The sequence below is a fragment of the Somniosus microcephalus genome, chromosome 27 (genome assembly GCF_052327205.1).
Source record: "Somniosus microcephalus isolate GS21.2 chromosome 27, FLI_Smic_1.0, whole genome shotgun sequence".
In the NCBI taxonomy this organism is placed as follows: domain Eukaryota; kingdom Metazoa; phylum Chordata; class Chondrichthyes; order Squaliformes; family Somniosidae; genus Somniosus; species Somniosus microcephalus.
The window spans coordinates 1,156,271-1,168,708 of record NC_141013.1 but is presented as its reverse complement, the minus strand read 5'-3'; the positions used below and the strand labels follow the sequence as shown (position 1 = coordinate 1,168,708).

General features: G+C 42.4%; 1 protein-coding gene across 1 annotated transcript in view; it reads right to left on the bottom strand.

The window, feature by feature from the left end:
- trpm7 (transient receptor potential cation channel, subfamily M, member 7) overlaps positions 1 to 12,438 on the bottom strand; it is a 151,125-nt gene that overhangs the window by 71,936 nt on the left and 66,751 nt on the right. The window contains exons 16-24 of the mRNA XM_085968293.1: positions 11,481 to 11,615; positions 10,613 to 10,893; positions 6,872 to 7,100; positions 6,437 to 6,592; positions 4,229 to 4,285; positions 3,988 to 4,131; positions 2,614 to 2,742; positions 1,473 to 1,724; positions 73 to 247 (exon numbers count right to left, since the gene is read on the bottom strand). Of these exons, the coding sequence (XP_085824419.1) occupies positions 73 to 247; positions 1,473 to 1,724; positions 2,614 to 2,742; positions 3,988 to 4,131; positions 4,229 to 4,285; positions 6,437 to 6,592; positions 6,872 to 7,100; positions 10,613 to 10,893; positions 11,481 to 11,615 (1,558 nt within the window). The remainder of the gene's footprint in view (positions 1 to 72; positions 248 to 1,472; positions 1,725 to 2,613; positions 2,743 to 3,987; positions 4,132 to 4,228; positions 4,286 to 6,436; positions 6,593 to 6,871; positions 7,101 to 10,612; positions 10,894 to 11,480; positions 11,616 to 12,438) is intronic.

Genomic DNA, 12,438 nt, shown 5'->3' with positions numbered 1-12,438 from the left:
CAAACACAAGCCAGCACTCAGGAGACCCTATAAATCAGACTGATATTTAGGCATTTCCAAAAAGTTACTTACGATCAATTTCATATGCGTATACTTCACCATATATCATCCAGTAAGGCTGAAAGACTATATCTTTTGCTAGTTCCCAGGATGGAAATTCTGTTGGGTAAAGGATTGCTTTCCTTGGAACTCCAAAGCTCAGTAAGACCACTGCCATAATAACCACAATGTAAAACATGTTTGCCACCTATAATTCAAGAGGTAAAACAAAATTCAAACTTCTCCAATATCTGGGCTAAAAATCAGATAATTTATGTCATTACATTGAAAAAAACCAGTGTGATACCAACAATAGAAAGTTAAACATGCATGCGTTATAAAATTCTTTGATAGGAAATTCATTTAATCAATTCTTATCAAAGATTTTTGTTTGAATAAAAACTTTTCTCCTCCCCTTCCTGCCATCCTTGCACCAAGAGACTCCCAGCCCAGACCTCCTTCAGCGCCATCCTTGCACCAAGAGACTCCCAGCCCAGACCTCCTTCAGCGCCATCCTTGCACCATGAGACTCCCAGCCCAGACCTCCTTCAGCGCCATTCCTTGCACCAAGAGACTCCCAGCCCAGACCTCCTTCAGCGCCATCCTTGCACCAAGAGACTCCCAGCCCAGACCTCCTTCAGCGCCATCCTTGCACCAAGAGACTCCCAGCCCAGACCTCCTTCAGTGCCATCCTTGCACCATGAGACTCCCAGCCCAGACCTCCTTCAGCGCCATCCTTGCACCAAGAGACTCCCAGCCCAGACCTCCTTCAGCGCCATCCTTGCACCAAGAGACTCCCAGCCCAGACCTCCTTCAGTGCCATTCTTCAACCAGCAGCTGCAAGTAGAACTCTGCTCCGACTTTTCTTTGTCCATTACCTGGCCTGCGGTCAATACCTTCCTATGGTGGAAAGGCCGAGAAAGGTATTTCAGCTTTGGGAAAGACCCATGTCTCACTACTCTTGTGGCACAGACCCCACTAAATCAGATGAAATCCTTAAGATAAAACAATTCATTATTTATCTTGAGTTATTGTAAAGTTTAAATTTTGAAATGCATTAATTTAAGATTGAATTTCCTGTCCACTTTCCCATAAGCTCTAGCTGCAATACTTGCAACCGGACCAAAAAATCAAATGTTAAAGCAAATTAAAAAGCAATTGATGCAATGCCATTAACTACCTCCAAGTTCCTTTAGGATAGTGTGAAAATATACTACAGTGTAGCATTAAGTGAACTAGTGACATCTTATGGCAAAAAAAGGTTCTATATCAACCTTTTATTAAAGAAATATGAGAGTTTTGTTAAAATCCAATACCACTTAACAAGAACATCTCCCTTGGATTGTAAGGATTGATTACGACAGGACTTCTGTAATTTCATGTTTGGAAGTTAACAAAAACAAATCACTAAAGTTTCCAAGTGATCCACTTACCATTTTACCTATCATTGTAACATAGGGCCCTGCATGCTGATTGACTGCCAGGAAATCCAGAAGCCGCACATACCAAAATATAATATTGAGGCAATACATTATCCTCCCAGCATTCATCACTTGCCCAGTTCCAAACCTCAGTCCAAAACCAACAAAAAACAAAACAATTGCAAGTGTGTCAGTGATGTTGAAATAGTCACTGAAATAGACCTTGATCTTCTGATTTATCTTTCCAGCTTCTGACATGAAGATCTAGACACAAAAAAAATAAAACTATATAATCCCCATTGACAAACCAAAAAATAACAGATTACGTTGAAAGACTATTACGCAATGCAAGACTTCAACTACATGCAATCTACCCATTAACTCTTGTGGAGTTTGAAATGACTAAATATAGCACGAGGAGCAGTGGATGCCAGCAGATGATAAAGGAACTTAGTGAAGGAGTGGGAAAAAGAGATCAAAGAAATGGTATGAGAAGTGTGTTTTTAAAGAGGACTTTTGAAGGCATGGGAAGTGATTTTGGAAGCGAGTTTCAGAGAGTCGAGGTGTAATGGCTGAAGGATCAGCCCCTCCATGTGAGGCACAAGCAGTAATCCAGAGTCAGAATGATGACTGTGGGCTCTGCATGGGAAGATTTCCCAAAAAGGGGAGGGAGAAGCAATGTAGAGATTTGAAAGAGATGAGAATCGATTTGCTGGGGAAGTGAACTAGAAGATGTAGGGGAGGACAGGGTGATAGGTGGAGGACTTTTGTGTGGAAGAGGTTTTAGGCCAGAGTTCTGGATTAACTGAGAATTGTAAGTGGTGGAGATGGGGTGGTGAGTGCTAGAAAAAGCAAGCTAGCTGGGCAGGGCACAAATGGGCAATGTTCCAGAGGTGCAACGTGGTGGTCTTGGTAACAGATTGGATGTAGAGTAGAAACCGCAGCTCGGGGCTGAAAAGAACACCAAGGTGCGAACCACCTTGTTCAGCCTGACTGAGCAGCAGTGAGGTTCAGGGAGCCATTGAGAGGACTCTTGACAAATACAGATATCTTTACCAAACAATTTATTAAAAATGATACGGAACATTTTATGGATTATATACACAATATTACACTGTGGAAAGTAAGATTTTTAAAAAAAAGCAATCCGCACCTCTCTAATTTTCTCTATGGCCAAGGTAAAAATGAAGGCAATCACAATCCATTCTTGCACAGATGGTAAATTCTGCATTTGTACCAGAACAACATATGTGTACAGCATGAGGAATCCCAAATAGGCCAACTGGATATAAAGGAAAAAGATATAATTTTAGAAAAGAGAGAGTCAGAACTTAGCGTTTTGAATAGTGGCAGAACCCTCAAACCAGCACTCCACATTTCAGTACAGCATTACTGAAGTTGTATTTATACTGTTAAGCAGTGTCATTAGAGTCCGATACATTATTTTACTTTTAGTTTCATCTCCCACAAAGTTTTAGTTTATTGTTGCTAATTTCCATTGTTGGAGAACACAATAATTGTGTCAGATTATTTTCATCCTCAATTTTGTCGATAAAAACATGACCGACGACATTAACCCTTTGTGGAAACAAATGAATAAATGGATCGGTGTTTGGTTACAATCTCAGGCCTCAGGATGCAGCAATAATCATTTGCCCTTTGGTCAACTCAATACTTCAGGAAGCTTGCTTAAATAGAAGACCGAGACACTATATCACAGACAATTTTAAATTTAGAGAAGGAGGGGGCCCAAAACAAAACATGTTTCACACAGGGTCCAACAAAAACCATATAAGAATATATAAAACAAGGGTTCATCCACAGTGACACCCATTTTTGCAGATCCTATTCAGTTGTTTCAAACAACCAGCACAAGTCCATCATACTCAAGTCTTCAGTACTCTCTCTTTCATTGTCAAGCATATTTCTCCCAATGGAAATGATTAAGTTTATTCCTTTTGTTACTTCAATGCCATATCAGAATTTACTTATCCTCTTTATATGTCACTTTCATTTCTATTTCATGAACCAGCTACCCTTAAGCAACTCTGAACAAGCTGCCAACTTTGTGTCAAATAGTTCTGAATAGTTTTGCACTGTGAATTCAAAGTTTTGACCAGAGTTGGTTACCCAGAATAATTTCACACGGGACACATGCAGTTGATAGAGATGACTTTCCTACTCATCAGGGCTGGATTCATACCCATGTCCTAAGGTGATGGAGCACAATTCTAACTCTGCACCAAGCCCGTTTTTGTGACCACCTATTCTCTTGAAGCCACTTTTTCCATAATATCTACTTCTTTCATTTGATGGCCCTGGATCCCAAAACTGGTGGTTGGTTCAGCTTCCCAATCTCAAAATAACTTCCATGGAAACCCAAAATAACTGATTCTATAAATCGCAGACCACCACTTTCAAATTAAAAGAACGTCCTTAAAACAAGATTTGACATTTTTTTGACTCCTTAATTGAACTATACTTAAAACAGCAGAGGCATATTCCATTGGTTTCATTCACCACTTACTGTGTTAAACCAAAACTTTGCAATTGGTGCATGGTAAAAAGAGTAGAATTTTCTAGTGACAGGCAGCCTCCTTGGTTTAGTCAGAGTCGCATCTTCATGTTTCACCTCATGGTGGTCACAGATTCCTTCTTCTTTGAACACCTCCTGCACAATACCAGGGAGAAAAAAGTTCCAGAATTATTATACAGCTACACAAGTTGGTCCATTATATAGAGAACATGACAGAAGGCGTAAATCTTACCGGGAGATGTAGAGGGCATTCTGAAAAATTGGGCAGTTTAGAAGGGATGGCAGAACCCTTTTTGAAAAAAAATTAAATTCTATAATTACAGACTATTTTTTAAACCAGCTTTTTTGCACCACTGAGCATGCACAGTGCCTACAAGCACATTCCATTTCCTGAATGTACAATGACATCCATAAAGTGGAACTATTGCCTCAGATTGAAAAAAGCTTCTACTAAGATGAACTGCACAGTTTAACAAGAGTTTGCATTATATACATTAGTCAAGGATTAACCACAAGCATGACAGGGCTCCAAGCTAGTTTACAGAACGATGTATACAAGTAGTGCAGTTGTTGCTTACACACACAAACCCCAACCAATAAGAAACTACATTATTAATCCCCTCCTCACCTGTCCTTTTGCATAAGAGCACTTACATCCTTGGTTTCTGATGATGGGAATCCACCTACACTTTCTTGCAGTACTGCGCAACTCAGAAGAGCATCAGTGCTGCACGGACTGCTGCTAGATGACCGACCCGCCAGCTGATGCAGGAGCCAAGGTATTATTTGAGCAGGTTTCCTTGGAGGAAGGCATAGCTGTTACCAACATCCTAGCTGCTATTGATGCAAACTTGCACTTCTCGCTCACCTTAAAGCGTCAGAGAAACTCGACATCTCCCTGGCCTCAGTGGCCCTAAAACCTAGCTGGTGCTTTTGACATGCTTCAAATAGTAATGAGCCAAATTTTGTTAAGAGTTGATTTTACATTTTTGGTTTTAAATGGCAAAGAAAGTATAACACCATTAGTTCACAGTAGCTGCTTTGACAAACACCCACCAAAGACAGATTGGTTGTGTTTTTTGTTGTAAGGGTTGTCCATAATGGACCACATTATCTCAAACATTCAAGGAATACTTTCTGAAACATGCACTAATTTCTTTTTTTAAATCAAATTTTCTGCTTTTATTTCCTTCTTGATCTAGGCTTTCAGTGTTCTTTGACATCATTTTCATTTTCCTCAACCTGTGCCCATTGAACACCTTTTTCATCTCCATCCCTTCATAACACATCAGACTAACTGCAAACACAGATCTCATCACAACTGAGTGTCCAGTTCTTAGAATGTCGACTCTGGATGAGAGAATGCTATCTTTTAAAGTCAGTTGAGTTATTTGTGGGAAAACACCCATAACTGCACAAAATTTAATATACAGAGAACATTTTTTCCTCTCCCAATAATAATAATAATCAACTTTATTGTCATTGTTAGTGCACAAGTGCAGTACAACGGCATATCTTAGAATTATAGCTATAAATCAAAATGACCAACTTGTGCAAGGAGGATGTCTGGTATCATCTGAGAGAACAGAGTGACCAATCAGTACTGGTCAGTGTGTGTAACAGAAAGACAAGAAAGTTGCAATGTGCAGGGCATGCAAAACACAACAGGCACAACACTGCACAAAAGACCAGAGTGCAAAAAGTGGGACGGTGTATGGAACATTTCAATAGAAGAATGAAACCTGCAGGAATGGGAAGCCCACATTGGTGGGGTCTGTAGCATCTATGCCAGCCGCTTTATGATGGCTGGCTGAACAGGATAATGCTTTACTCACAGCTGATACTAACTTCCAGTCAGTTTAGACACCTCAGGATTTCCCTCCAGAAATGCTAACTTTTGCGTTAGGTGAATTGAACAGCTCCAAGACAGTCACCTAAGAACGGAGTTAGAAAATGGCATGGGAAAGGAAAGCAGGCAATCAAATAAATTGTTTAATTCTGACTAAAGGAGAAGGGAAGCCCACAGGGAGTACTTGTGTCAAATATTAATCATTATTATACTATGCTGCCTGGGAAGTCCTGCCAATTTTAATGTACTTTATTATTTATTCCTATTTTCAAAAAAATCGGTCCCTGAAATGAACACTGCTCCCAGGGACCATTTTAACAAAGTTTATAGGTTGCAATATTTCCCAAATCATTACTGTTCTTATTTAGAATTTACTTTGTTTGTAGCAACTAGTCACATTGAAAGTGGAACAGGACAACAATTCTGTGCCATGCTCAAACAGACAGTAGTGGGGTTTAAACCATGACTATACAATGGGCGCTAGGACAGAGTTTAAAGTTTTAAAAAATTAGCGTCACAACAGTAAGGAAAAGGGTTCGACCTCAAAGAGTTGTTTTATGATCAGTTAAAATCTACTTGAAACTATCTCACCATTGATATTTGATCAGTTGGGCTCTGAAAGTTGTGTTCACTGTCTTCCATGTTCATTTGATGAGCATCCTCAGTTTGAGGAATATGAGACATTTCAGCCTTGGTTTTAAACTCCAGCATGAGAATAGCAGGTGGGAATAGAATACTGAGAATAACCTGTCAAAAAAAATGCATCAATGAGCAGATTTCAACACAAGTTTGGATCCTTCAGGCCATTTTCAGTGACCTGTACCAGCTCCAGGCTGGCACAACCCTGGTCTAACTATTGGTCTCATTAATATAACTGCAAATTAGCTCTCAATTTTACCATGTCATACATTGAAATTTGCAGCACAAAAGGAGGCTATTCAGCCTGCGCCAGTTTTCTGAAAGAGTTATCTACTTAGTCTCATTCCTCTTCCCAACAGAAAAAAGCGTGGCACGTGGCAATTTTACCTTGTACCAGGAATTTTTCCTCATGTTCAGCCTTCCCATCCACATGTCCGACAACAGCATTTGAGTACAGGTGTGAGCTACAAACGGGCGAAGTCGCGAGTGAACAGCTAACTTCAGGCAGGTCGAGTTGCTCCAGTTCTTCAGTTCATAAGTCAGCAACTTCATTGCCATATGTTCATCTTGTCTGAAGGACTGATCCAGTAAATCAACCGCTAATTGTCCAAATTCACTGAAACAAAAAGCAGCAGTAAGCTCGCTAACAGAGTTAAACACGCAGGGAGTCACCTTAAAAGGAGCAGTGATTTAAAAAAACAATTCAGTTGGAGTGACTGAGCATTTATTTAAAAAAAACAGAAAACGGTGAGGATAAGCACACTGCAAGCAGCTCACCTGGTGCACGCTGACAGTAACTCACTCACCTGGTGCACGCTGACAGTAACTCACTCACCTGGTGCACGCTGACAGTAACTCACTCACCTGGTGCACGCTGACAGTAACTCACTCACCTGGTGCACTGACAGTAACTCACTCACCTGGTGCACTGACAGTAACTCACTCACCTGGTGCACTGACAGTAACTCACTCACCTGGTGCACTGACAGTAACTCACTCACCTGGTGCACTGACAGTAACTCACTCACCTGGTGCACTGACAGTAACTCACTCACCTGGTGCACTGACAGTAACTCACTCACCTGGTGCACTGACAGTAACTCACTCACCTGGTGCACTGACAGTAACTCACGCACCTGGTGCACGCTGACAGTAACTCACTCACCTGGTGCACTGACAGTAACTCACGCACCTGGTGCACTGACAGTAACTCACTCACCTGGTGCACGTTGACAGTAACTCACGCACCTGGTGCACGCTGACAGTAACTCACGCACCCGGTGCACTGACAGTAACTCACTCACCTGGTGCACTGACAGTAACTCACTCACCTGGTGCACGTTGACAGTAACTCACACACCTGGTGCACTGACAGTAACTCACTCACCTGGTGCACTGACAGTAACTCACTCACCCGGTGCACGCTGACAGTAACTCACTCACCCGGTGCACTGACAGTAACTCACTCACCTGGTGCACGTTGACAGTAACTCACGCACCTGGTGCACGCTGACAGTAACTCACGCACCTGGTGCACTGACAGTAACTCACTCACCTGGTGCACACTGACAGTAACTCACGCACCTGGTGCACACTGACAGTAACTCACTCACCTGGTGCACGCTGACAGTAACTCACTCACCTGGTGCACTGACAGTAACTCACTCACCTAGTGCACTGACAGTAACTCACTCACCTGGTGCACTGACAGTAACTCACTCACCTGGCGCACGTTGACAGTAACTCACTCACCTGGTGCACTGACAGTAACTCACGCACCTGGTGCACGCTGACAGTAACTCACTCACCTGGTGCACACTGACAGTAACTTACTCACCTGGTGCACTGACAGTAACTCACTCACCTGGTGCACTGACAGTAACTCACTCACCTGGTGCACTGACAGTAACTCACTCACCTGGTGCACTGACAGTAACTCACTCACCTGGTGCACGCTGACAGTAACTCACGCACCTGGTGCACTGACAGTAACTCACTCACCTGGTGCACTGACAGTAACTCACTCACCTGGTGCACTGACAGTAACTCACTCACCTGGTGCACTGACTAACTCACTCACCTGGTGCACTGACAGTAACTCACGCACCTGGTGCACTGACAGTAACTCACGCACCTGGTGCACTGACAGTAACTCACGCACCTGGTGCACTGACAGTAACTCACGCACCTGGTGCACGCTGACAGTAACTCACGCACCTGGTGCGCTGACAGTAACTCACGCACCTGGTGCACTGACAGTAACTCACTCACCTGGTGCACTGACAGTAACTCACTCACCTGGTGCACTGAAAGTAACTCACTCACCTGGTGCACTGACAGTAACTCACTCACCTGGTGCACTGACAGTAACTCACTCACCTGGTGCACGCTGACAGCAGCAGCTCTAGTGAGGTAGCATGAGTGCTAATAGATTGTTAGTATTTGAAAATCTTTCTGCCAATATCAATTAAAGCTAATTCTTTCAAAAAGACAATGGTTTGTTCACTCTATAAAAAGCACAGTTCAAATTCAAGCCCACACCAGTTTTTTTTTAAAGTCAGAAAACTCAAGTGTGCCAGAAATCCTCAGGTTTAACCGAGCTGAAAGTTAACGCTGAGCGCTAATAAACCTCAGATTACTGATTAAGGTCATGAGAAAGCAGTGTTAATGTAGAGGAGTCCTATTAGTTTACATCAAATTGAAATCCTCTCTATTCCTTCCACCACTCAGACTGCGTCAGTAGCTGTAACCACACTGCAGGGACCTGTGCAAAACTGTGGTCACTGTTCTAATTTACTACAAGGCAATTCAGTTGTCTTTTGTTTGTGTCTAGTTTTTAGGTTGTTCCTTTCCTTCCCCCACCACCCTACTACCCACCTCTCCGTCCAAGGGTTCCATGTCAAAACCTGAAATTCCCTCCCTTATTGCGATTTATTAGGGTGTCGAAGCTTTAAAGGTTTGCCTGCAGTACTTCTGCAATTTCCTCCAGTTAAACATTGGGAAGACCGAAGCCAGAATTTTCAGCCCTCACCACAAACTCCATGCCCCCGATTCTATTGCCATCCCTGACCGCTGTCTCAGGTTGAACCAGAGTGTTGGCTATCTTGACGTCCTATCTGACCTCCAGCTGAGCTTCCAGCCCCATATCGTCTCCATCACAAAGACTGTCGACGACCACCTTGGTAATATCGCCCACCTCTACCCCTGCATCAGCCCATCTACTGTTGAAGCCCTCACTCATGCCTTTGCCACCTCCAATGCTCTGGTCTCCCATCCTCCACACTCCATAAACTGATCCAAAGCTCTGCTGCCCCTATCCCATGCCAAATATTAGTCATCCAGAATCCGTGCTTGCTAACCTACATTGGCTCTCAGTCCCCCAACGCCTCAAATTTAACATTTCATCCTGGTGTTCAAGTCCCTTCATGGCCTCTCCTCACCCTAGCGTTAACCTTTTCCAACCCTCCAAAAAGCTCTGCATTCCTCCAACTCTGGCCTCTTGTGCATCCCAAAATCCCTTCGCCCCCACCATTGGCAGCCATGCCGTCAGCAGTCTCAGCCCCGAAACGCCCTCCCTGAACTTCTTCACTTCCTTCTGTTAAAACTGTCCTTAAAACCCACCTCTTTGAACACGCCGTTAGTCACTCCTCCCATTAACTCCTTCTGTGGCTTGGCATTGATTTTTGCTTAATTACACTTCTGTGAAGGGCACTCGAGATGTTAAAAGGCACTATATTGAATATTGTGTATTAGAATAGTGCTGAATGGTACAATGTATGTTGCCCCATCAATTCCCATTCTCAGTTAGGTGATCAAGGGGAGAGATGGCTCTTCCTGAATTGGAGAGGTGGAAAACCGACAGGTGAATCAACACAAGGCAGCAATTCAAGAGCAGAATGCTGGGATCAGGACACCTACTAGCCCTGGAAGTCGGATGTAACATGGCTTAGAAGGAAGATGTGCAAAAAATGGGATGCAAATTTGAACTGATTCGCTGCATGGTTCAGGCTAACAATATTTTATTAATGAGGGTGGATTGTTCTGATAGAAACCTTTGCTCAGCACTGAGCATAAAAGCCCTTAGATAATTACTAAACTGAGTATTCGGTGCACTTTTCAACTACTGACCTAGAAGACTGTTTCAGTTCTTCAGAAGTATCATCAACTACATCACTCTGTTTTGCCTCATAGGACATGGATCGATTCAGCTTGCATGCAACTAAAGCCTTGGCCATGGACTCTTCTCCATGTTGCCAGAAGAACATGGCCATCTTCTGCCGCTTCATTAGTACGGCCCACACTAGCAGCTCGTTGAAAGGATAGGGAAAACGCTTGGTCTCTGGGTCATCGATGTCCACAATTTCATCTTTGGTTCTCTTTTTCTTCCCCTGATCAACAGAGGATTCAAGCTGAAAGAACAGAAACACAGTCAGCATTTTGTTCAGCTAATTACAGGCTGTAACAGAATAAGGTAATAACAGCCACTTGTTCTGATCAAATTTGTTTCTAATTTACCACGATATTTTTTCAGAATAATGCATGGTTTTACGAGCGCAATCAAAATCTTGCAATGCTTCAAAAGATTCCAGACAGGAAAAAATATTTCAATTAGGTAAGCAACAGTTCATTGGATTGCAGGACTGAAAGCACATGTACACAGATTATAGAGAGCTGAATCCTAAAGCTCCTTAATAAAACTAAATGGCTGTGCCTGTAAATTGCAAAAAATTTCTTCAGGAGACGACTGAAAACATTAACTTGAAATAAAAAAATTAAAATGTTTATATAAATTGCAAATTGTTGCCCCCACGCTAGAAATCTGTGAACAAGCAGTGTGACAGAAGAGCGCAGCTGGTGCCTCAGAGTCCTGTTCAAAGGAAGAGCTCAGCTGGTGCCTCAGAGTCCTGTTCAAAGGCCTGGGCTTGAGATCCAACAAGTAGTACAGCCCACAAGCTATCTGCCATTTGCTCGTGCTTTGTTCTACAGTGCCCAGTACCTTGGGTTTATAAGGCTGTGCAGTCTTAATGAAGTGATTATGTCGAGTCTTCTCTTTTTTGTCTGCTCGATTGGTTAGCGACTCCTGGTGTTTGCGCAGCTGAGGTATACTACTTGATGAAAGCCGTCCAGATCTCTGGATTAAAAAGATAAAAGAAAGGTTGTTAGAGAGAGAATGTTCTTGACAGTTCCATGCTCATTAAAATGTAAAATACCAGTGATACTCCAAAGTGTTGCTTGGGTTTAGTATTCGGGGCTGAAGCACTCTCTCTCGCAGTCCTGGTGAGGGACTGGAGTCACATATAGGCCAGACTGGGTAAGGATGGACGGTTTCCTTCCCCTAAAGGACATTAATCAACCAGTTGGGTTTTTATGCAATCCAACAGCTTCATGGTCACTTTTACTGAGACCAGCTTTTTATTTCCAGAGTTTTTGAAAGAAATTTTCTGTTTTTATTTCAGATTTCCAGCATCTGCAGTATTTTCTTTTTGTAGTAGATTGGGCAGATGGACATCAGATGCAATTTAATGCAGGGAGATGTGAGGTGATACATTTGAGGAAGAAGAATAAAGTCACATATACATTAAATGATGAAACTTTTTTTTATATAAAAGTAGAAAGACTCAAAGGTTCAGAGTTTGAGAGAGTCAGTGAGGGCATAAATTAAAGATCACCAAAAGAACAAAGGAAGTAGGAGAATATTTTTAAAAAACACAGAAGGATGTTGGGACATGAAATGCTAAAACAGAAACAATGCTGGAAGCAGTATCCTTAATTTTTAAAAGGGAAAGAGATAAATATTTGAAAAAGAAATCATTAAAAGGGTATGGGGAAAGGGGAGGGAATGAGACGATGGGGTTAGCTCTACGAGAAGTGGCTAAATGGCCTCTCTCTGTAGTGAAATTCTATGAGTCGCTTACACATAAGCATCTATTGACAAAGCTTTATTTCGATGTTTA